The sequence below is a fragment of the Tenrec ecaudatus genome, chromosome 13 (assembly GCF_050624435.1).
Source record: "Tenrec ecaudatus isolate mTenEca1 chromosome 13, mTenEca1.hap1, whole genome shotgun sequence".
NCBI classification, from domain to species: Eukaryota; Metazoa; Chordata; class Mammalia; order Afrosoricida; family Tenrecidae; genus Tenrec; species Tenrec ecaudatus.
The window spans coordinates 138,694,455-138,720,381 of NC_134542.1; the positions used below are offsets into that span (position 1 = coordinate 138,694,455).

Genomic DNA, 25,927 nt, shown 5'->3' on the forward strand with positions numbered 1-25,927 from the left:
CCGTAACTGGGTTTTGAGAGTAGAAAGCCCTGCTTTTCTCCCACAGAGTGGACTGGTGGTTTTGAACTGCCGACCTTGTGGACCAATGCATGACCACTACACGATATTACAAGAGATAAGAGGAGAGAAGGGAGCATAGACAGAGGGGCTTCCTTACCATGAAGAAAGAAGAGCTCATCCTTTGGACCTAGAGCCCCTCTGCTGAAACTCCCTAGACCCAGGGAAGGATTGATGCCGAGACCATGCAGGCCTTCAAGGGACGTGAACTCACAGATGTCGGAAGAGACCAGACGGTGCCCCAGAACCAACAGAGAGAGAACCTTCTCCTGGAGCGGGTGCTTTAAACTTGGGCTTGCAGGCTGCTGCACAGTGGGAAGAGAAATGTCTGTGGTGAAACCGCACTCCTGTCATATTTCTCACCTAGCACCATGTAGCCGAGACACCCGGCCTTTCTTTGGAAGCTCGTCTAGATGGTTCTGAATGGTCAGTCTCTGAGTCAGTAACCCCAGTGCTCAATGTCTGCTCCACCCTCAGATTTCTGTTAGACTTAAAAACTGGAAGGCTCGTTTCCCAACGGTGATTTGATTTCTTCACCTTAAGTCACTGCCATAATGCAGATTCTGACTCGGCGTGACCCTACAGGACAGGGCAGAACTGCTCTGTGCATTTCCGAGGAGGAAACTCTGCATGCGAGTAGAAAGCCGCAGCGTTCTCCCGTGGGGCAGCCAGTGGTCTCAAGCTGCCGACCTGTGGTCAGCAGCGCCTCCCAAACCTTCCTTTTTGCTCGGAACTAGCAATGAGGTCCTTCTTAGCTCACAGGGATAAAACCATGCTAACCCGCTGACAACGCTCAGCTCTCTGGTGTCAGGACGAAGACTAGAAGCATTATCTGATCAGGACCTTCCGCACATGTTACAGAGAGGCGGAGAAGCGCACCCTATCCCCCCTCACCCTCCCCTGCGAGTAAATCCTTGTGCCCACCCCTGAGTTCCCCCCCACCCCCCGGCTGACATTCAGAGCAGTACTTCTCCAACGCTGATGTGCAAACAGATACGTTTGGAATCATTTTAACGCTTCCCGTTGTGATTCAGTTGACCCTGACTTGGGTCCGAGATTCTGCATGTCTACGGTCTACTTGCAGGGCCACCCACACACCAGACTCTGAGTTGAAAGTTAAGAGAAGTGGCAGGTACTTCTTGGAAGCATTGGCACAGGGGGAGGCCACTAGATGAACCTCAAGCAATTTCCCATTGTAGGAGATAAATGCCAAGGGAAGGCTAATAGAAGCCATAACAATTTCACATTGTTTGCAACAAGTTCCTGCAGAAGACATTGCAGAGCCTGTTTTGGACCAGCTGTGCCTGGAAAGCCAGATTCCACACAGAGAGTGTGAACCTCAAAATCCAGCTTGCTGTTTTTTTTTTTTGTTTTTTTTTTTAAGGAGAGAGCCAGCAGGGCATGCCGGTGGATTAGCTCAGAAAGCCCCAGCAGACCTGCATTTTTGAAGTGATGACATAAACTACATATTGCCTTTTGCTAAATCGGACCCATGCCCAAGAGTATCCTACTTATCATGTCTGCCTGCATATTAAGATCACCGAAAACCCAAACCCGCTGCCGTTCAGTCCATTCTGACTCATAGGGACCACACAGCACAAAGTAGAAATACCCCTTTGGGCTTCTGAGACTCTAAATATTTGTGGAAGCCCAGTGAATAATCACAACACTTACACCCGTACTCGTGCTTCACCTCAGATTTAGTAAATATTCTTGGGGTAAGGCTAGGTAGGATTTCTTTATATAGGTTATAAAACAATTTCAGTTTTGATTTTAGTTTTTTTCGAGAGAAGATTTATACTTCCAGCAAGTGTGCAAGAAGGACAGATTTCCCACCCACTCCCGGCCCCCTCTCTGTGCTTTCTCCTCTGTTAGCCTCACACAACTGTTACCACTGATGAACCCATCTCTGTAGAGGATGTTTAAGTTCATAATTTGCATTAGGGTTCATTCTTTATGTTTGACAAATGCAGTCACATATCCGCGGTTACTGTCTCACAGAAGCGTTTCACTGCCCTTTGATTGGCTGATCTTTGAACATGATCCGCAGGCCTTTCTGCTTACTCCGTCGTAGTCTGGGAGCCCCACTAAGCCCTGCTTGGCTTTGTAACACCATACAAGCCTCCACTGAAAGTTGGTTGTGGCAGCTCTGGAAGTACCTTGCCTGGGGATTGAACTTGGGCCTGGAAGAGTGGACTGTCCACCACTGAAGCACTACTACCCTCAACCCTGAGGAGCTCTGAGTGTTGGAGTTATAAGGGGTGGCCAGAAGTCTGCGCCGCTAAGACACGGACTCATTTTAGGCTTACCTTGACCTTCTTCTGTAGTTATACTGTTCATGGAGTCTGAGTGGAAGTAAGCCTTTTGTGAGCTTTAGTTCATCCTCGATCAGTGTATTCTGATTTTTCCTTTTTGGCTTCTTAGAGAGTCGTTGTCACCTGTCAGAACACCTGCTGTGGTTTTCTTGGCTGTTCTGCTTGGACAACAGGGGATGACGCAGCAGCATCCAGGTTTGGGCTTCAGAAAGCCTTCTTCCCTGCGCCTGCTGATGGCTGGGATCTTTGTGAGCGACCCCACTGCTAGGTGCTCATTCATGAGTGGGGGCGCGCCTGGCTTAGGAATAAACTCTGGTTGGTGTCAAGACAGTTGTGGTACTGGCGGTCCTGGAAGAAATTGAGGCTCATGTTTCAATCCATTTGAATAGCATTAGGAAGTGAGTAGTGCAAACAATTGGGGCTTGACTGGTGACCGAAGGCCCCAGCAGCACCGTTGAGAAAAGACCTGGCGCTCTGTTTCTCTAAAGACCACCGCCAAGGGGAGCCTGTGGAACAATCTGTTCCACAAATGCACAAGGTTGCATGACAGGAGTAGGAATCGATTTGGCTGTACGTCAAGAACGTTTTTCTGTGGTTTTCACGACCTTCATGTTTTGTGCCTCGTGGTGATGGACTTGTCATTGGACTTTGGCTTGTTCTCCTCGGCTTGCAATCAATTCCTAGTGCTCGGACTTCTTTAAGCTTCTTCTGACACAGTGGAAAAGGTCCTGCTGATTGAGTGAGGCACTGGGTCTCAACTGGGGGCTCCTCTGTCTTCTAGGAAACACTTGTCCATGTCTGGAGGGTTGCCGGGAGTCCAAATTGACTCGACAGCAGTGTGTTTGTTTGTTTGTGTTTTAATCAGCGTTCTTGATTATTGCAACTGATGCAGGAGCTGCACCGGAACCTCAGAAAGAAAAGGCCAGGGACACTGCTGCAAATCCTGGAGTATCTAAGACAGCCTCTCACTTATCCCTCAATTGTGTGTAGGTTGAGAAATTATGGATTAAATGGATTTCTTTCTTCTCCTTTTTTTCAGCGAGCCATGGTCTGTTTTGTTCTGCTTTGCTTTGCTTCGCTTTGGTAAATGTCTTCAGAATTCCGAGAGTTGCTGGGGTTTCATTTTTTGTTGATGGGAGATGCTGTCAACTGTGAATAACCTGTGGGCCTAATGAACGAACTCCCAGAACATGTGAGGATCTCATCAGATCCTGCAGCAGCAGCTTGCTTCACGCTCCCTCGTCCTCTTTCTCCTCTGGCCACCTGCCAGCAGTGCACGCCCAAGAGTGCATGTCAGTTAAAAACCATTGCGTGTTCCTGAGCTTCCTTTCTGTGGCCTCTCTGCACCCTCTAATGGCCCTGATATGAAGTCGTCAGATGACCAGTGAGGTGGAAGTGGAAGACAGGAAGGATGGGGATGCCTGTTTCAGAGACAGACTTATTATTATTAATAGTGCTAGGATTAGAAAATAGATTCCGCTATTGGTGCTGGGTATGGAGTCCTGGACTTGGGAATGGCCACACAAATCTTTCCCTCATGTGGGGGCCTTGAGATGTTCTTTTCCCTGCCCACACATGTAGTGAAAATACATGTAGTGAAAATAACACATGTAGTGAAAATGCTGGGCCTCATTTTGGTTTGATTATTTCAGAAATAAAAGATACTGGGCTTTTAAAAATCTAACCCAATCTCAGCTATGTGCACACACACCCCGCCCCCCGGGAAAAAAAAGAATGCATTAAAGAGGACAGCACTAAAACTATAGCTCTGGGAAAGGGGCGAGTCTCCTCAGAGCACACAGGTGGTACAAAGGTAAAAGGAAGGAGAGAGAAAGAGAGTGGAGCACATCCTGGCCCACCAAGCCCCGAGGACGATATTCTGCACAGAGAAGCCAATGCACAGAGAGAATCTTACGGCCAGCCCCACCATAAGACACGATGTCCATCACTGACCCATAGCCCTACAGGGGACAATGCTGGAGACAGAGTGGGAAGGGTCCCCGATCTGACCCCACCACACCAGGTCGAAGCTTGAAGGGTGTGCACTAGAGCAGCAAGGGGAGCAAAACAATGAGCTCCCTGAGGAATCTCAAATATAAACTTCAGGAGCAGGGCGTGGCACCTCATCAGACTCAACCGGAGGGTGAGGAAGGGAGGGAAAAATGAGGAACTGATACCAAGGACTCAAGTAGAAAGAAAGTATTTTGAGAATGATGATGGCAACAAATGTATAAATGTGCTTGACACCATAGATATATGTATGAATTGTGATAAGAGTTGTACGAGCCCCAAATAAAATGATTTAAAAAAGAAAAGACAGACCTAGAACTAGTTAAACGCTTTTCTTTTTTGTGGTTGGATTTTGTTTGTTTGTTTGGCTTTGGTTTGTTCTTGTTTTTTCATGTCCATCTAGATAATGTAGGCAGGATAAACAATCCTGAGGAGAAAACAATGATCTGATGGTTAGGGGGTTAGTCACCAGAAAGGTGGAGGCAGGGGAAAGGAAGGGGGAGCCAACAAACCCAGGGACAAGGGAAAGACAATGATCTAGAATTGATGGCAAGGAGGGCATAGGATGCCTACTGGGGCTTGATCAAGTGCAGTGTAGCCAAGAGGAATTCATGAAAGCCAGGTGAAGGTTGAACATGATATTATGACAAAAGGAAAATTAAAAGAAATAGAAGAAAGAACTAAGAGGCTAAAGACATGTATAGAGGTATAAATACAGGCACATACATATGTAAATATATTTATATATGATGATAGGAAAATAGATCTATGTACATATAGTTATATGTTACATATTAAGGTAGTAGTTGGACATTGGGCTTCTACTCAAGTTCTCCCTCAACACAAGAACACTTTGTTTTAATAACTTGGTATTCTGTGATGCTCACTTTCCCAACACCATTGCTGAAGACAAAATGGGTGCATAAGAAAATGTGGCGAAGAAAGCTGATGATGTCCGGCTATCAAAAGATATAGCATCTGGGGCCTTAAAGGCTTGAAGATAAACAAGTGGTCATCTATCTGAGAATCAAGAAAGCCCACATGGAAGAAGCTCCCCAGCTTGTGTAATCAAGAGGTGTCGATGGGATCAGGTATCAGTCATCAAAGACCCAGAACAAAAAATCATATTGATGCAAGTGAGGGGGAGGGCGGGTAGAGACCCAAAGCCCATCTGTAGACAATTGAACATCCCCTCACTGAAGGGTTGCAAGTAGAAGAGCCAGTCGGCAGTAAAGCACCAATGAAACACACAGATTTCCTCCAGTTCTTTAGTGCTTCTTCCCCCGACTATCATGACCCCAGTTCTACCTTGCAAATCCGGCTAGACCAGAGCATGTACACTGGTACAGATAAGAGTGCAAAACAAGAGAATCCAGGACACATAAACCCCTCAGGACCAATGAGAACAGAGATAGCAGGAGGGTAAAGGGAAGATGGGGAGACTAAGGGGGAACTGATCACAATCATCTACATAGAACCCCTTCCTAGGGGGATGGACAACAGAAAAGTGTGTGAAGGGAGACAGCGTCGGTGTAAGACATGAGAAAAAAAACCAATAAATTATCAAGGATTCATGAGCTACAGAGGGTGGGAGAGGGAGAAAAAAACGAGAAGCTGATACCAAGGGCTCAAATAGAAAGTGCTTTGAAAATGATCATGGCCACACAGGTACAACTGTGCTTGACATGATGAATGGATGGATTGTTATCAGAGGTGTAAGAGCCCCAATAAAATGATTTAAAAAAAATCCAACCCTTAAAAATACCTTTTCAAGGTAAACAAGCTGTCATCTAGCTCGGAAGCAACAAAGCCCTCATGGAAGAAGCACACCAGCCTGTGTCATCACGAGGTGTCGAAGGAATCAGTTATCAGGCATCAAAGAGCAAAAAAATCATATCATTGTGAATGAGGGGGAGTGCAGATTGGGGACCCAAGACTCATCTGTAGGCAACTGGACATCCCCTCACAGAAGGGTCACAGGAAGAAGACAAGCCAATCAGGGTGCAGTGTAGCAACGATGAAATATACAACTTTCCTCTAGTCCTTAAATGCTCCCTCCTCCCCCTATCATGATCCCAATTCTATCTTAAAAATCTGTCTAGATCCGAGGATGTACACTGGCACAGATAGAAACTGGAAACAGGGAATCCAGGATAGATGATCCCTTCAGGACCAGTGGTGAGAGTGGCGATACTGGGAGGGTGGAAGGAGGGTGGGGTGGAAAGGGGGAACTGATTACAAGGATCTACATATAACCTTCTCCCTGGGGGACAGACAACAGAAAAGTGGGTGAAGGAAGATGTCAGACAGTGTAAGATGTGACAAAAAATAACTTATAAATTATCAAGGGTTCATGAGGGAGAGGGGAGCAGGGAGGGAGGGGGAAAATGAGCTGATGGCAGGAGCTTAAGAGAAAGCAGGATGAGAGCGCTGAATGTACAAATGTGCTTTATACAGTTGATGCATGTATGGATTGTGATGAGTTGTATGAGCCCCCAATAAAATGATTTTAAAAAATACCTTCTCAAGCATATGAAAGATATTGTTTCAGATGATGTTTTCATGCGCTGGTGCTGTTGGCTGCGTGGTTCTGACCCCTGTCCCCCCTGTCCCCTGTGGAATGATCTGCCCCATTGTGGCTGTGTGTGAGCCCTTGTTGCACCCAGTTTGTAGTGAATCTCCTGAGGGCCTTCCTCTTTTTTGCTGGCCTTTTACTTTTACTTGACCAAGTATACTGCCTTTCCCCAGGGACTGGTCCCTCCTGATGACATGTCTAAAGTGTAGGAGATGAAGCCTCCCTACCTTTATTTTCAGGCAACATTCTGCCCGTCCTTCTTCCAACACAGATGTGTTTGTTCTGGCCGGTGTCCTCCAGTCAACACTGTGATTTAAGGGCATTTTTTCCCCTTGGGGTTTTCCTGCTTCACTGCTCAGCTGGCAATGCAGGTGAGGTTTTTAAATACCATACTTGGGTAGGCCCACCGTCGATCGAAATAAACATCTTTGCTTTTTAACACTTTGAGAAGGTCGTTGGCAGCATGCACGTTTGCCCGATGCAATCTGTCCTTCGAATTCTTACTGCTGCCTTCATGACCATCGATTGCGGATCCACCTAAATGAAGTCCTGACTGTGTCAAATTTTCCTCCATGTATCATGATGCTGTTCATTGGTCCAGTTGGAGGGTGTGTGTGTGTGTGTCCTAAGATGTAATTCATACTGAAAACTGTAGGGTTTGATATTCTTCAGTAAGTACTTCAGCACCTCTTGGCTTCCACTAAAAGCCATCTTGTGTCATCTGCTCGTCACACGTTGTTAATGAGCCTTCCTCCAATCCTGATGGTGTGTCCTTCATGTAGTTCATTTTCTTGACTGGTTTATTCAGCATACGGACTGAATCAAGTATGGTGAAAGGATGCAACCCTGGCCTATACCTTACCTGATTTAAAACTATGCAGGACCCCTTTGGCATATTCTAATAGCTGCTTCTTGGTCTATTTACAAGTGCTGTGTGAGGTAAATTATGCATCCTGGAATTTCCGTTGTTTGAAGTGTTATCCATCGCCTGTTTTGACACACAGTTGAAGACCTTGTGTAGACACTGAAATCTATCTTTCTGGTATTCTCTGCTTTCAGCCAAGGTAGATCTGACTCAGCATTGATAGACTTCATTCCACATCCTCTTCTGGATCCTGCTTGTATTTCTGACAGTCAAATCTTCTCCTAAAATGGTCTCTGAATTCAGGTGGAATGTATTCAAGGTCATAATTTGGCTCTCACAGCCTTGCTTTAATTTTCTTGAACTTCTGTCTGAACCTACTGGTCTGTTCCAGAATTGGCCCTTGGCTTTGTTCTGACTGGTAATACCGAGCTTCTCCATTGCCTCTTTCTGCTTGTATAGTCTATTTGATTCCAGTGTGGTCTATCTGAACCTACTGGTCTGTTCCAGAATTGGCCCTTGGCTTTGTTCTGACTGGTAATACCGAGCTTCTCCATTGCCTCTTTCTGCTTGTATAGTCTATTTGATTCCAGTGTGGTCTGTCTGGCGAGGTCCCACGTATATAGACGCCATGTATGTTGTTGATAAAAGGGATTTGCAATGAATGGTCCTGTAAAATTCTATTATGATCTCCAGCTTTGTTTCTATCATCAAGGCCATAACATTATACATTTCACAGTCAGCTTGTTAAAGGTTGCTTACAGTGGCTCCTTCTCATGGTGAATCGTGCCCATCAGCAAATGAAGCTCTCCAAAACTTTGCTCTATCTGTCATCAAGGCCACCCCTGCTTGGAAAGGCAGCTCTTCCCGGCTCATCTTCTGCCGCTAGCGCAGTCACTCAATCTACTGCTCTCATGGGTCTCCAGTGATGCAGTCACTGCCTGTTTCTTCTTCTTCATCTGTGTTTGCTCTGGAAACCCGCTCACCGTGCTCAGCCTGCCGCTGTTTGAACTATGGCATCTGCCATCACAGCAACATACACGGTAGAACACCCTGACAGGCGAGTGGTGAGTCTGTCAGGTAGAAACCCCAAATATTACTTCTTTCGCTAGTTTTATAGGGAGCAAATGGTTTTCCCTTAGAATAAGATTTTCTTGTTATATTTTTTGAAAGTACTGGGTTTTATTAGGACAAAGGTCATGCAGGTGAAGAAGACAGGTCTGTGTTCTGCCTGCTGTCGGCTAACCTCACTCTGCTGAAGTTTGCACTGAGCCCTGAGGTAGATGCCCCCCTGGGAAGTGTGAGTGGCTAAGTATCTCACTACAAGCCAAAGGCTGGTTGATTGAACTCCTACCCATAGGTGCCTGGGCTGACGGGCCTGGCAGTCTGCCTGAAGGGCCCTTTTAGGTACTCCATGGCACACGTGTCCCCCTGGCACTGGCATGGGCCCTGAGGCAGCTGGGAGGTGGCAGGTAAGCTGAGTGTCCCAAGACTGGTGGCATGTTGGCGGTACCGGGTACTAGACCATTCAGGGGACTTAGCTCTGCAGGGCCCCTTCCTAGCAATTTGGACGTACGGAGGACAAGCTGCTTCACCATCTCTCCCTCGTCCTGGGCATCTCCTTGTAACAACAGAAGACAATGTATTCAGAGCAAGAATCTCCCCCCAAGTCCATCTGTTTTCCTTATGTCACTAATTCTGTGGATGTGTATTTCGCTTCCTATCATCTGCTGATCCTTCAGGCCCGTGAGGTTGGCAGGACGGGGCATGAGATCTCGCGGCTCATGAACAGGACTTGAGGGTGCATTCCGATTTGGGTTTATTTGGAGGTCTCTTCCACTCTGAGTTTGTGCAGGCAGATTCCCCTTCGTTTGGTGGAGATCTTGTGGTGTGCAGAAGGCAGGACCTAGCTTTGAGCGTACTCGGGCACTGGTTCAGGTCTGATTCTGGTTGTAAAATGTAGTATTTTCTGAGAAGTTGCTCTTGGTTATTACTTTCCTAAGCAAAATCCTACGTAGTATAACCCAGCCTGAATCAAGGCAGTCTATACACTTCAGTCTATTGTGTTTCCTTTAAAGTGGATCACTAAAGCCAATGAGCAACCTTGTTGGGCATGGAAAGGGGACTCAGTCAGATGATATGCGGTCATTTTAAGTTTAGCATCCTGTTAATCTCTGTACCATGTTTGGGTCCAAGATAGTGGAAGCTCAGAGTGAGCCTGATTGCAGGTAGGAGTGGCTTATCCCCAAACAGCCAAACCGAGTTACTGAAAGTAACATTGAGAGTAACAATGAGTTACTGAGAGTAACATTGCCCCACAGGGTCCCCTGCTGTCATCTTTACAGCAACACCTGACCTAGTTTTCTTCAGAGTTGCCACTAAGTAGGTTTGACCCATCAGCCGTTTGGCTAGCAGATGATCACAGCCACTTCTTCCAATCAGCAGAAGACCTAGAATGTTTATCTAATTGCCTCTGTGAATGTCTGCCTCCCTTACCATGAGACCACAAGATCTAAATGGTGCCCAGCTATCAAAAATTATGTAGAAGAATTCTGATTAAAAGGAAGACATTATGGAATAGAGTTTCAAAATCTAATGGACTCCAGACTAATTGAATCCATTAAGGCTGGGTGATCTCGCCCCACCAAAGTCATTGCCTTGAGGAAATCTTCTAGCCATAAACTTTAAACTGAAATGATTTTTCAAGTTATCTTGAACTCAAAACAATAACCCAAACCAAACCTGTCACCCAGTCTGCTTAGATTCTAGTGACTCCAAAGGACAGAGTTGATCTGCCCCGTAGAGTTTTTTGAGACTGCAAATCTTCATAGGAACAGACGACCTCATCGTTTTCCCTCTGGGCAGCTCGTGGGTTTGGACTGCCAACGTTGCAGGGAGCAGCCCGATGTTCAGCCCTCAGTGACACCACAATGAACTGATGGTTTGATGGTTTGGCTCCTAAATCAAACAGTAGCTTAGCTTTTACTAGTAAAGAACTTTTGCCCTCAGTATTACATTCATTCAAAGAATTATTTATATGTGATCTAATTGGCAGCAACAGGTCAGAATGTTAGCTGAGACTCTTAGGTGGTAGTGAGCTTATGTCAATGATGTAGAAGGAATTGGGGAAAATATAGAAAGACACTAATTTGGACAAAGAAAGAAAGGTGGTGGTTGTGAGGTATGGCCGACTTAGTTCCGACTCGAAGCTATCCTATGTACAGCAGAACGAGAGAAACACTGCCTGCCCTCTGCCATTCTCAGTGTTATTCTTATGCATTGGTGCAGTCACTGTGTAACTATTTCGTTGCGAGAGTTCCTCTTTTACATTGCCCCTCCGCTTAACCAAGCATGATGCCCTTCTCTAGGGACTGATCTCTCCTTTGGACTGATAACCAAAGTAAGTGAGACAAAGTCTACCCTTCATCTCTCTGTGGAGCATTCTGGCTGTACTTCCAAGAGTTGTTGGTTCTTTTGGACGACCTAAAACTTTAAATGTTCTTCACCAGCACTAGAATTCACATGCATCATTTCTTCTTTGGTCTTCCTTATTCAATATTTAATTTTAAGATGCATATTGAAAGTACCACGGTCAGGTTCACCTTCGTTCTCAAAGTAACAGCCTTGGTTTTCAGTGCTCTAAAGAACAAGTGCTTCAAGTCCTCCTCATTTCAGCAAACAAGGCTGTGTCATCTGTGTATTGAAGGTTGTTGGTAAGCCTTCCTCCAATCCTGATACTGCACTCTTCTTCAGTTGCTTATTTGCGCAGCATCCAGATTGATTTAATATAGTGAACGGATACAACCCTGTTGTATATTTTTCTTGATTTTTAAATCATGCAGTATGTTTTCCCTTATTCTGTTTGCACAATTGCATCTTGATCCATATGCAAGTTAGTCATTAAAACACAACATAGTCATTAAAACACAACTAGACATCTTCCTGGTATTCTCTATGTACAACCAAGATCTACCTGACATCATAAATGAAAGCTCTTGTTCCACATCCTCTTCTGGATCCAGCCTGAACTTCTGGAAGTTCCCTGTCAGTGGGTTGCTGCAACTGTTGTTGGATGATCTTCAGAAAATTTTGACTAACATGATGATATTTTCTATAATTTGTGTATTCTGTAGGATCGCCCTTCTTTGGAATGTGTACATATATGGATCTTTTCCAGTCAGTTGGCCATATAGCTGTCTTCTAAATTTCTTAGCATAGAAAAGTAAGTGCTTCCAGTGATTCAGCATTTCAGTTGCTAGTCCATCAATTCATGGAACCTTGTTTTTGGCTGATGCCGCCAGTGCAGCCTGGTCTTCCTCCTTGAGTACCATTGGTTCTTGATCTTATGCTATGTTTTTAAATGGTTGAATGTCTACTAGTTCTTTTTGTTAATCAGAATCATGAGTTATACGTTTAGAAATTTGGTGAATTTGTATATGTTTCATTGTGTATATTTTCACCAAAATTACCATATATACTCAAGTATTAGCCGACCTGAATGTCAGCTGAGGCACCTAATTTTATCCCCAAAAATGGCACAAAAATGTGCTGAAAAACTCAGCTTATACACAAGTATATACGGTAATAAATCAAATCTTAAGTTGCTCTTATTGTAAATTGATGTGGAGGCTAAAAAGAGAAATGGTAGAAACATGTTTCCAAATTCAATCATTAACATAATCTAAAGGCTGTTACTATTTTTATAAGCATGAAAGTATTCTTTGTCCTATCATGTTACAGGAATAGATATGTAGACTTGAGGTTTTATTTTTTAATATTTGATCCGTCATATAGAAATAGTAACTTCAGCCTATAACCAAATCGCCAAGAAAGAGTTTTGTTCTGGGTCTGTATAGCACTAATCGGTATATATATTCACAATCCTCAGTGATTTGCAAATGGTTTGTAATATATACACATGCGCAGTGTTTTTGGTTTTGTTTGTTTTTGCTTTTCTGAGGGGGAATTAGAAAAGAAACAGTCTTTCATGCGAAAATGAAATTCAAAGCATTATGGACCCTCTGAAGCAGCTCTGAGAACCTTGAAATTCTTTGGATATAGTTTGACAGTTAACGAAAATGATTCACTTACTTTCCCAAATTCATATCCACTATATTCTGTGGGTCTAGAACTTCCCCTATCGGATGCCTGCAGAAGCTGCGGGAAAGACCTGTCTTGTCCTATGCAGTGCACATGGGTAGAACAAAGACGTCTGGGCGTGGGGGCAGTCCTTTGAACACCTCCTCACCAGCCTTTCTGGTTTCTTTGATGATCTCTAGGAAAGACTAAGGCTGAAACAGTCAGTCTCAACACAACCTTGGTTCCCCTCCAGTCTCTTGTCTTGGCTATCTTTTTGGTCCTTCGGTCACTTCTATACCCCTTCTAAAATTTTCTTCCTGCACATGTCTTCCTTTTTCATCTGTTTAAATCCCCGTCTCTTGCCATCTCCACTTCAGTGTGAGACAGAGAGGCCCTTGGCTCTCTGAGAGCGTGGCTTCTTTCCCCTACAATGGTCTCAAAGTTCACCCTTGTAACCTGCATCAGTATGCCATTTTTTAAAATTGCTGAATGATATTCCACTGTACTGATTGCACTTTGCTTATGCATTCATCAGTGGGTGGACGTTTGATTACTGCGAATAATGTGACTATGAATGTTAACAGTTTTATATGGGCAAAAGCTTTCTCTCAGTATTTTCATAGGAGTAGCTTTGGTGGGTCATAAAATAACCACGTTTAACTAGTTATTTGTCAAACTGCCAAACGATTTTCCAGAGTGACTGCAGCATTTAACATTCCTCCCAGCAGTGTTTTTGAGTTTCACGTTCTCCATACCCTTGCCAACACCTGCTTACCTGCCTGGTAAGGGCTCCACTGCGAATGGCAGGTCCATGGTGGGAATCCACCCGTTACTCTCATGGGAAGAAAGATGTGCCTTTCTGCTTCCATAAATACTGTAGCCTAGGAAATCCTTGGGAACAGTTGTGCCCTGTCTGTTAGGACCACTGCGAGTTGGAGGTGACTGAAGGCAAGGGAGCGAATGCAGAGTGATCTGTCCTGTTGATGTGAATTGCATTCCCCCCCCCCCCCCCCGGCTCATGATGATGGGCCTGTTTTCCATGTACTTTCATTTCTCAGGTTAAGAGAGTGAACACATTTCCTTGCCAGATATCTTTGATCACCCCTGGAATGCTAGAGGCCAGATTCCTTGTGTGGAAGAATGAGTGGGAAGGAATGATGAAGTGAGGGGTCCTGCTACAGGCAGTAGAGGGGTAGAGGGGATCCTTGTTGGAGTAGGTAGGGCCAGTGATGGATGGATCCAAGCCCACTGCGAGCTGACTTCCTTCAAACTTCTTTCTGCAGGTAGATTGCTAAAATCACATGCCCTGGGCTGATATTCAGATTGGATCAGGACCTTCTGAGATGTACTTCATGGGTCCACTTTGCTAGAGAATCCCGCTATTAGAAGTTCTGGAGGCAGGCTGATTCCTACGTTGACCACAGCTTTTTATGCACTAAATATGGGGCCTCTCTATTACCCTAGTTGGGTGACCATTGTTAATAATTATCAGTTAGCCCTGTTTTAGCGACCAGCACCTTCGGGTGAGACTGCTGCCCTGCTTGGGCATTGTTTGTGGTGGTTCATTGCTGTTTAGTAAGCTTCAACTCCTGGCAACCCAGGGAGGGCAGAATGAAACCGTGCCTTGTCCTGCGCCGTCCTTCATGATCACTAGTGTGTTTTTGTGCATCGTTGTGGTCAGTATGTCAATCCATCTCATCAAGGATCCCCTTTACCTTTGCTGGTGATGTGTCCAAAAGGAAGTGAGTCAGAGTCTTGGAGAATAGACTGTGTACGCTAAGATTGTCATTGACGAATTATCGGGTGTAGATTGCCGGAGCTTATTTTTCTCTCTTAGCCAAGAAGCTTTACTGTGGATGATGGCCCAGCTGGAATTTGAAATACTGCTACCAAAGCACACAATACCCACGCCCAAGCCACCATGGGTGCCTGATCTTATCTCGATAGAGGAATCTTTAAAAATCCCTTCCTGATAGGAATTTATAGAGGGAGTACTGATTCAATTCCCTCTTCTAGTTGTGCCTATGCGGATACAATGTTAAGCTTGGATTCCACTGGAGGAAATGAGCATTCATTCTCGGCAATTCTCTCATCACTTAAAATACTGGCCTTCGGTGCTTAGAACTGTGCTCTGAACTCCTTCTAACTGAAGATTTTAGCTCAGGCTTTGTGGTAGTTCTGAGCCAGAGTAGTGGGCCTTAGGCTAGGTGTCTTGCACCCCTTGGCTCCTGGGATACCCTACCTGGGTCTCTGATCATGCGCTGGGCAAAGCTAGAGGTGGCTCCGCCTTCTGACGAAGCCATGGTCACATCCTGGCCTTTGCCTTCCCTTTGCTCCAGGTGCACAGTCTCCGCAGCCTTTTCAGCTGCATCGATTGAGGCAATCGAGGGACGCTTCCTGTCTGAAAGTCCCTAAGTAATTTCTGTCAGCTTTTGGGGCTCGCTCCTCACCCAGTAAATATAAAATCGCCAGGAGACCGTGTTTCTTGGTACGCCCTAGGGAAATCCCCGCAGCGCTGGGGTAACATTGACTACTGAGTGTGGGTTTGCAAAAGAGAGGCTGGCATATTTGGTTAGGAGGCATCATGAGGCAGCCACTTCCTGCGGAACCTGGGGCAGTGCCTGTGTTGGGGAGCAGTTGGTGGGTGACTTTCAAGTGGGAGCTCTTTGAGAATAGGAAGTGGATCTTGTTTGCCTTTGATCCCAGCGGGCTGAGAGCAGTGAATGCTCACCATGTCCTCCCTCGCACAATGACCTTCGTGGGGCTGTGTCCCAAGGGGCTGCATGAAGGGCTGTAAGGTCTCAGGTGACAGGCTCCCTTGGTCAGCAGGTGTTGTGTGGTGTCCTCGTAGCCACTGCCTTTGCTCTGCGCAGGGATGTGGGGGTCCCCTAAAGGACATCACGGAGCCCCACACAGACAGGTGTTTTAGGACGTTCGGTGGGAGCACGGGGGGAAAGGTGGGCTGAAGAGGTAGGGCCAAATTGGGGCTTGGAGAGTAGCATCGTGGAGGGAGGGGCAGCTTGAGTCAGATGGGTGAGCCTGAAGTGCCCAGGGTTTCGGGTGATGAGCAGACCATTGGGTGCTGAGGGTGAGGACAGGACAGAGGAGCTTGTGTTACAAAGTAGCCCGAGAGGCGTCAGAGCCAAATTGCCTGGGCAGCACGCTGTACAGCATCACGTTGGACTGACGTGTGTGGACCCGGATTGTGCATTTCTAGCAGGTGTTGCGATCGCTGCCAATGATGGAGCCTCATGGTGAGAACCACTGGCTTCGTGTTCGGGGGCTGGCAGACTCCAGCAGGATAGATGATACATAGTTTAAGCTGTGTTTGTCCTCAAGTGTCTGGGTCACGAATTCTGTCACATTTGCAGCCTCTTAAACAGGAATGAATCGTGTTTGCCCCTAAGTAAGTGGGCTATGGCGGAGGCGGGCAGGGGGGGCTGAGAGGAAGAAGAGAGTGGTCTAATAACCCCTGGACTCTCCCTCTGCTACCACATGAGAGCTGGCTGACCTTTGCCAACCAACACCCCCTGCTTTTCTGTTCTCATCTGTACACAAGGGGTAATGGTAATAGCTCTTATGACAGAGGGCTCTTAGGAGGCTGCAGTGAGCTAAAGCAGGGCTCATTTAGAACAGTGCTTGAAAGATGCTGTTGGCTTGTACCTTCAGATTAGCACTGGACTTGTGACAACCCAGCATGCACAGTGGAGCTTGCGCCATGCCGCCTGGTCATGCGCCATCCCCGTGATCAATAGTTGCTGATTAGACCCCCGTGGTCCATAGAGTTTCATTCACTAATAGAATCGGCATGCCTTTCTTGTCTCTGTCTCTGTGGAAGCTCTGATGAAGCCTGTGCAGCATGATCATGCACCAGCATGCCCTGATAGATGCAGTCATGAGGTACGTTGGCCAGGAATCTACTCACGTCGCTTGCATGGAGGATTAGAGTTCTGTCACTGATCCCCCACTGCCCTTACCTGAAACATACTAAAAACTCAGACTTACTGCCCTCGAATCAAATAACTAGTATTTAGTCATTATTTACTATGTATTATTATTAGCAGCCGTATGACCAACTTACTCGTGACTGCTGGTAGGCAGGCAGTGAGTGGGGCCAGCCACCATGGATTCACGGTACAGAAATCTCTGAAAACTCACTGCTCAAAATTCACTATCATGTCCTCCCAGGCAGCTGGAGAAGGAAGTGTCTTTGGAAGAAAATGTGTGCACACTCTGAAATACCCCTGAATTGGCCCCGCTAGGAGATCCCTGCCATACTTGGAAGGTGATGCCATTGCCTTTGGGGCCAGACTCTCCCCTGAGGGCATGAGTCCCTTAGCATTGCTGGAGCCCATCTGTAACCTAGGTGGGGGCCCCACCTTGTGGGCAGCACTGATTGAGATGCCAGCCAAGTCTGTGCTGGTATCAATGAGGGACTGGTCATCTGTTTTGACACTGTGCCATCTAAGTGCTCATTTCCCACCCACCCCCACCCTGTGGAGTGAAAGTGAGAACCATGGTCAAGCCACTACCACCTGCTTTGTGTTTCCTGTGTTGCCGTGAGCAAGTGAGGAGGGAAGTGCAGCTGCAGCCTACTGATCCACCCCAAAGACCACTGACTGCAGGGATCACTCACAGCTGCCTCTGGCTCATGGCCACCATATGAAGGAAAGGCTGCCTGGTCCCGTGCCATCCTCCTGAGTGTTGGTGTATCTGAGTCCATTGTGGTCTTTGTTGTGCTGTTCCATCTCATGAGGGTTTCTCTTGTTTCCACGAAGCCTCTGCTTTGTGAACTGTGATGCCCTTCTGTGGCCATTGGTCTTTTCTGAGGACATGTCCAGAGTAAACCTTCGGACCATCTGTCTAGTGCTGCACGGGTTACCTGTGGCCCAAAGAAACGTAGCTTGTCACTGCTCGCAGGACCTAAATAATACGGAGTTTTCCACCTGGCCCCCATCCTGGCTAGTGACTCCTGAGGGGGCATCACCTCCTCATTCCACTTCCCAGGTGTATGTGTACCTCTTCTTGCCAGAAAGGTAGAATAATCAGTCTGTAAGTTCAAATCACAGTTACATGCAATAACTGTTGGGGACCTAGCCCCACTCTCAGGTTGGGGTTTGCTGACATCAGTAAGAACTGGTTCCCATCCCCCTCCATCTTGCCATGCAGGGTTTGCATCTGCACAGCTTCTTGCCATCTTAGGGATTTCACCTCTCAGCTTACAGATCCCGAATCATCACATCAAATATTGAATGAGCTAATATTTTGAAATGGAAGTTCCTGTTTGTGTTAGTCTGGGTAGGACTAGAGAAACAAATTTCTAGAGACACTCATATGTGTATAAGAAAGTGGTCTATATTGCAAGAGCCATTGGATATTGAGAAAACATCCCAGCCCAGTCCAGATCAAGCTATTAAGTGTGGGGGAACAGCCCCCACAATTGAATGCGTCCAAGGAGAGGTTGTGTAATTGAGGAGTAAAATGAAAGAGATATCAGACAAGATAAGGCATGCAATTGCTCACCTCCTGGATGGCCATGATCTCAGCAGCCAGGTCCGGGCAGAGAGCGAATATATTTCCAACTAAGACTTACATACACTTAGGGGGTGTGCAAGTCCCCCTAATTACAGGTAACCACAAAGGTAACAGGAAGGGGCTGTACAATGGGCATGCTTGCCACAGGAAGGTGACAAGCTAGGTGTGTACACACAATAGGAAGGGGAGGTACTAGGGTTACACATGTGACAAGGTGGGCAGACTAAAGTCAAGATCGCAGCCTAACCTTCACCCACCTTGAGTTGGCTTGACCTTGTCTTCGGTCTTTCCTTCAGGGGAATAATCCACTATCCTTATCAGAAGGGAGTGGGCCCTACTTAGGATGGGACAGACTATAGAGTCTGGTTGCTGTAGATGGCTGATAACCCTCAGGGAGATAACTCATAGCAGTTGGCCTCCAAGTGTATATAGTCAGTTGACCGTGTGTTAGCAAGCAGGTTCTTAGGTTTGGCATATAATATGGGGAGACATCCTGGGGAAAAATGTGTCTGTATCCCACACATAACTCTTGATATTAGCCCATATGTCAAATACCAATCTATAAAGTCCCTTTCAGACTCACAAAACACGCAATGATGCCCGATGCAGGAAGAACACAGGCCAGTGGGTGGAAGGTCTTGTGGATCCGGTGGTGATGCAAGCATCTCGACACTGGCAGGGCTCTCCAAGTGGCTCCTCCAGCTCCAGGGCTCTAGTCTAGCTCCAAGTGTCTTGTCAGCTGCAATGCTGCCCCGGGAGTTAGTGTGGGTCCTGCCTCCAGCGAGCTATTTATCTCCTTAGTGCCTCAGGTCATCAAGCTGTGACCAGATTGACAGGCTAAACTCCACCCCTTCACTCTTAAGTCTCAAATTGACAACAGATTGTGGAACTACCACACTGTTTTAGAACTGTTTAAGGAAAACAGGACTTTCTGGTTGGTTGCACCATCTCCCCACCGGCCATGTTGTTAACTTTCTTCCTTCTCCACAGCAGAATGGGAGTGTGGGAAGGACGTGGACTGATGCAAGAGCCCGAGTGAGACCCACCCACGCGCCGGCGCAGGCCCACCATGCGCTTAGGTCTACCTTCTGTGCTGTAATTGCCGGGGGCCCGTGAAGACGCCGGAGCACGATGGCTCTCTTTACTCCCTGGAAGTTGTCCTCGCAGAAGCTGGGGTTTTTCCTCGTGACTTTTGGCTTCATTTGGGGTATGATGCTCCTGCATTTCACCATCCAGCAGCGAACTCAGCCTGAAAGCAGCTCCATGCTGTGCGAACAGATCCTGGACCTCAGCAAAAGGTACATCAAGGCGCTGGCAGATGAAAACAGGAACGTGGTGGATGGCCCCTATGCTGGAGTCATGACAGCTTATGGTAAGCACTGTGCTCGGGGGCCTATCCTGGGGGAGAGCGGCCTGGCTTTGCCTTGATGCCACCAAGAGACTCTTCAGGCCTGGTCTTGACAGGGGCCAGGGCTTTGGAGCCACTGCCTCCCTGGGTGTTCATTACAAAATTGCACACACAGGTGCATTTCTTGAAAGATGATACCCTGTTCTTGCTACTGTGCTGCCCTGCCCTGCACCCAGACAACTTAGCTACGGGGGGCAGTACGGGGGGGGGCTGTACAGGGGGGGGGGAGGGAGGGGATTCTGCCGCTTGGTTTTAATTTGCAGGTAGCTGCCCTTCCTCCTTCCCATTTCTGAACTGCATGACCTCGCCTGGGAGTATGCTCAGAGAATGCAGAAAATGTTCTCATTAGCTTTCACTAAACAAAACTTAATTGGGCCTGGTGGGGTGAGACAGGGAGGGATAGAGGAATGTTCCAGGGATTCCCAGGAGCCCGAGTCAAGCGTGGGCCTCCTCCAGGCCATGCTTCGGACATGAGGGCATACATGCTAGCTGATAGAGGTGGCCTTTTGGGTTTTTTTTTCCCCTTTTACTACTCTTGTTTTTTTTTATGTCTTATTTACTACTCTTGTTTCCCTCACCCTGGAAGAAATCTTTCTGTACTCATTGCTTTTTCGTTGGGGTATCACACAAACCGTTTTTTTTTTCTCCGAAATGAGGTAGGGGGAAAAAACATATGGAATATATATAGCTTATTGTTTTCATTTGGCGAAGCAATCTTGTAGTGTACTATTATGGAACCTTTTGGAATCCATAGACCAGCCCAAAGAAAAGGACAAAGAGATGAAAGTTCCATCGAAGCCTGCCACTCCGGGGGGCCTGGGGGGCAGGGTGGCCAATAACTGATGAAGACAAGCTTGGAGACCCTGTTCTCCAACTGACTGTGGTACTCATTGTCCAACTCTTCCTGACATGACTGAACTATGGAATTGTATGGTTTGTGAATTTACGGCAATAACGCAGTTAATTTTTTTAAGAAAAGAAAAAACAAAAACCTGTCACTCCAGGAAAGAACCACAATTCATACTGCAATGCCTATCTTCCTGATATTTTCTGTACACTCGTGCAACACATAGATACATTAATGCTTACGAAGCAAAGATTTCGAAGGAAACTTGGATTGCTCGTCAACACCCAGCTCTCCTGGAGCCAGTCACTTGCTCTCCTGAGTGGACCTGATGTGTAGACCGTGACAGAGCCAGGCTTCTGTGGTCTCGTGTGGACGATGCTTAATGTGCAAGAAATACAAGGATGGGGCTGGGAAGGGTGAAGAATGGCCTGTGACCCAATCAAGGAAGAGTCCTGAAATGTGTAGGCTCCAAATACTGATTCTAAAAATGTGCACCAACAGAGTGGAGCGTCAGTTACAACACAGCACGACTCTGATTTAGAGTTAGATCATTAAATAATATATATTAAAGTGCAAGGGAGCTGGATACTTTTATTTCATACAGAGCATTTTATTTACTTTACTTTTCTTTGGGGGTAAATGGTTACTTTTAAAGAGCAATGTCGACATTCTATTTGAGTGTTTTTTATTTGTGTTACTTCGTTAACTGTCTTTTTTTTTTTTAATCTGAGATTGGATACTCTTTTTCTGCATTGTCTTTTAAGGTCTGTAAGTAAAATTTTACTCTTGATGATCTCGTAGAATAAAAACCTGAGACTGTTTTGAGAGCCACGTTTAAAAAACAGCAGGTGGTGTTCAGAGGGTGCATGTTCAGTCAGGGCTCCCCAGGTGTTGCTGGCCACCATAAGGAAGCCAGAGAGTGAACTGCCGGCCTTCTTGTCACAAGTGTGTATCGTGTGACATTGTATAAGGCAACACGGAAGTGTCTGCTGATAGCTAGCCAAGTGGGGGAGAGATAGGAGGTGAATCCGGTAGTGATGAACTTTTTCTGTTGACCTTCACCTGTCATCGTTTTCTTTGGAAAGTAATGAAGTATGGTAAGTTTATAGTAAGTAATTTGTAGGCTTTCCGTTTCTCTAGTTATTTTTAGCATTTTTAATTTATTTGTAGGTTTTTATTTATTTGGACAGCCACAGCAAAAAGTCTCCTAGAACAGGTTTTCTTTCTTTTTCTGAAGGGCCAGGATCTGGTTTTAGCTTGTTAACCTCACAGAGATACCACCACCAACACCACCATCATCACCACCAACGACAGCACCAGAACCTCCTGGAGCTGTCCGTCAGAATTCCCGCCACCTCACCTGCTTAGAAAAGACACTCTCCGTAACCCGCAGGGCAGGTTTCCTCTGTCCTCTGGGCGACTATGATGCCGAGTGGACACGATGGCAGTGACTGGCTTGGTTTTGAAAATGCTCAGGAAGGAGCCCTGGTCGCACATTGGGTTACAACCCTACCGACCGCTCCACCGGAACAGGATGTGACAACCTGCCTCCAGACTGTCAGCCTTAGAAATCTTGTGGGGCATCTCTACTCTGCCCTGAAGGGTCGCTGTGAGTAGGAGCCAACTTCACGACAGTGAGTTTGAGTTGGTTTTTGGTTCGTGTGCTTAGATTCATGGACTTTAGAGCACCAAGGAACAGTTAAATATAGTTATTCCAGCTTCCCCCCTTCATTAGTTGTCAGTTGCAACCCCTTCCCCACAGTGAACATCAAAAAATCATTAGAGGCACCGCCCAATGTCAAACTTGCCCTCACTCCCCACCTCTGAGACTCGATGCAATAAGAGTAGAAATAACAAAACACTTTCTTATGCCATCATCTAGTAGAAGTTTTGGCTTTTACTAGTTAATATTTGATAGCGTAACCCCCTCCCCTCCTCAGTTCCCAGTTCAGGGCACCACCAATAGCTTGGATCGAGTCAAGAGGGTTGAGCCAGAGATTGGTATGGTCCAGGCACAGTCCTGGAAAGCTGAGGGCCGTCCTGACAAATCCATCAGTGTTACTTGTAGGCCCATGGCAGGCTGGCCCCTGCTGCAGTTTTCATCCGGCAGAGTGTGGAGGTGTTCAGTGATTTCACCGGGGCCGTAAGCTTGCAGTCTCTCTTCTGCCATGGAATAGCCCTTGTTCAGTGCGTTTGCTAGATGGCTGCTCTGAAAGAGCCAAGCACTGCTCCCTGGGCCTGGGTCCTGTGTCTGCTTTGAAGGAATCTAGTGGACCTGTAAAGGGCATGCTTTCTCTTCTCACCTGAGACTAGCACAATCCAAGACGCCCGGGGTCTTTCAGTGTGGCAGTTGTTTGAAGAATCACAGTGGCTGGTTTTACATTTTACTCATTTACTACAATCTTTAGTAATTCTACTCACTTAGTAGAATCCTTGGCATGAGATCCCAGAGCAGGACAGAGCAAACTGTGGGACTGTGGGTCATATTCAGCTCAGACTATTTTGGTAAATAAAATTTCACTGGGACACAACCGTGCCCTTTTGCCCGTGTATTGTCTATGGCTGCCCTCATGCTCTAGGGCTAGAGTTGACCACAAAGCTGAGCATCTGCACTGTCTGATCTGTAAATGTTTCTTGGCCCTTAATCAGTCTTCCCGTGTTTTAGAGATATTTGGGTGAACCCAATCTCTGACACCCTGTCTTTGGCTTACTCGGGGTGCCTTCCCTCCTCTCCATCCTCTGGGAATGCAGTTTCTGAGGGGCAGTTGGGAGTTGTAGAGGGAGGAGTGTGACTTGTGGAGTGTGCTGGTTTGGTTTTGCCACATCTTGACTGTGCGGTCTGGGCCAGAGGCCTGGCTTCTGTTTCATCAGGTGACAGAAGCTTGAGGGAGAGGCTGGGTGTCAGGTGCCTTTATGCCGTTGATGTTTTTTTACTTGATTTGTACTCAAATGATAATAGAGCTTTTCAACATTACCAAGTGCCACCCCCACCCTCCACCCTGTCCCTCTTCATCCCTATTTGGTGATTTGATGCTTCTGAGTTATTTGGGGACTTGGTCATTTAAGGGACTTGTCACCTCGGACATCTTCCATACAGTGTGTGTAGGACAATCAGAGCATTCATTCATGGGGTGTGGAGGGTCCCTATGTGTGTGCCTGTCACGCCTGAAAGCAGCAGGGTGGCACCCTTGGGGGATGGACCCTCAGCAGCTCAGCCTTCACTCCTAGCTCCCAGACTGCCTGTCAGTGTTGTGGCAGGGTTGGGTTAGTGAGTCTGTCACTCACCTTAGTCAATGCCACTCTTGTTTCACGGTCAATCTGATTTTTTTGTATCTTAATGGCCTGACCCAAATTCTGATCCCTGGTGATCACTTCTTATCTAACAGGTCATGACCACTTGCATTCTCTAGTGAACATAAATGGAAACATGAAGCAGGTAGGACGCTGCCCTTGTGACTCACGTGTTATTAATTCTGTGTCTGGCCCACTTGATTTTGGGGGTCCTGAGAGCTGTGCCTGGGGCCAGTTACCAGCTTGGACTGCAGCATCTGGGTGCTCCTGAGCTCTTCTCTGCCAGCTGCCACGCCCACATCCCATTTTAGGGCTGTCCAGGGTCTGCATTGACCTCTGGGCTCTGTAGCCCTCTTCCTCCCTCCCTTCTCTTGTCTCCTGGTTCCCCGAATTTCTGCACTGCCCCTTTGCCTGGCTTGGACCCGTCAAACCTGACACTTACATAAATTTGTGTGCCATTGGCTGGTGTCTGTCAACTGGTTTTCAGGCTTTGGAGCTAGTGGTTGCAAGTGATAGACAAGAGTTGTGAGTTTAATGATGTCTTCCTTGGAGGGGAGAGAGGAAAAATAAACAAGGGAATGTCAGCTATAAATTCTTGGCAGAAAAATACGGCATAGTAAACAGATACGATAAAAACGTCTTGTGTCAGTCGTATTCTCAGAGAAATCGAACCCATGGATATGCATTTGAGGGGACTTCAAAGGAAGTTTGTAGAAAGTGAAGCGAAAAGATAAAAAATTAATTAATATAATATAGGCTGTATCAAGTTGAAGATATTTTTGTAAATGTTGGTATCAACCATTCAGCCCATCCCTAAAGAACTGAAGTCCTGGGAATTTAACTATGCCAGTCCCATTTTAAAATTTATTCTTTCTATTTTTTAACACTAAGAAATAAAGAAATATGGGTACCCTTTAAAGATTTTTTTTTTTTTTTGCTTAGGAACAAAAATAAGTTAGAAGGAGCTAAATCAGGACTGTAAGGTGGATGTTAATGATTTCTCATCAAATATCTCGCTAATTGCCCTAGTTTGATGAAAGGAATGCACAGGAGCATTGTGTGGTGGAGAACAACTTTCTGGTGAAGTTTTTCTAATAAAAGCTTGGACTCACTTTCTCAAAACAGGGCCCCTATTAATAAGCAGATATTTGTGTTCCTTGCCCATCCTGAAGGTCAACAAGCAAAATGCCGAGCATCCCCAAAATAGTGCTGCCCATTACCTCTGCACATGTGCAGTTCGCTTTTGCTTTGGCTGGACCCCTTCTACCTTTTTGTAGCTATTGCTTAGATTATGCCTTGCCATCAGGAAAGCCATGTTTATCTCTTGTTCCAATTCTTGGAAGAAATGCTTCAATATCTTGATCCTAGTTTTAAAAAATTTGTATGAAAACCTCTCATCTGCAGCTTACCTATTTTTAAAAGTCTTATTGGCATGTGCTTCACATGTCATAAAATTTAATCATTCAGTCATATTAAGATTTGTGTAATCATCACCACAATCAATGTCAGAACCTTTTCTTCTAGGTGTCGTTGTTGTTGGCTTCTCCTTGCGCACCATCCTCCCCCACCGCGCCCTTAGGCGAGTATCAATCCATACTTTCCCTACAGATCTACATATCCCGGATTTCAGATGCAGAAAATCATGCAAAACACAGATAGGAAGCAAACAAACAACTCCCCCACCCCAACACGGATTAGACAAAACGTTCAAACAAACAAAAAGCAATCTAAAAGAAAGCAGGAAATACTAAAAAACTGAAATAACTATAAAATGGGTTAATAGGGAGAGCAAATAACAAGGTATTACATTTTAGCCAACATCTTCCAAATACTCTCTATCTGCCAGCAAGTCTGCTCACAACCCTGGCCTGTGTTCAGAAGGCAAATACCAGGTGCTTAATCCAGATGGAACTCCTGCAGATGAATTTTGGGCTTCCACTGTCACCCA

At 46.2% G+C, this 25,927-nt stretch overlaps 1 protein-coding gene across 2 annotated transcripts in view; it reads left to right on the forward strand.

The window, feature by feature from the left end:
* Positions 1-25,927, forward strand: part of MGAT5 (alpha-1,6-mannosylglycoprotein 6-beta-N-acetylglucosaminyltransferase) — a 441,795-nt gene that overhangs the window by 161,058 nt on the left and 254,810 nt on the right. Inside the window, exon 3 of one of the 2 annotated variants that reach the window (XM_075530286.1) lies at positions 19,424-19,805. In XM_075530286.1, coding sequence (XP_075386401.1) covers positions 19,565-19,805 — 241 coding nt within the window. In that variant the 5' untranslated portion in view covers positions 19,424-19,564. The remainder of the gene's footprint in view (positions 1-19,423; positions 19,806-25,927) is intronic. The other variant, XM_075530287.1, reaches the window with a different exon arrangement.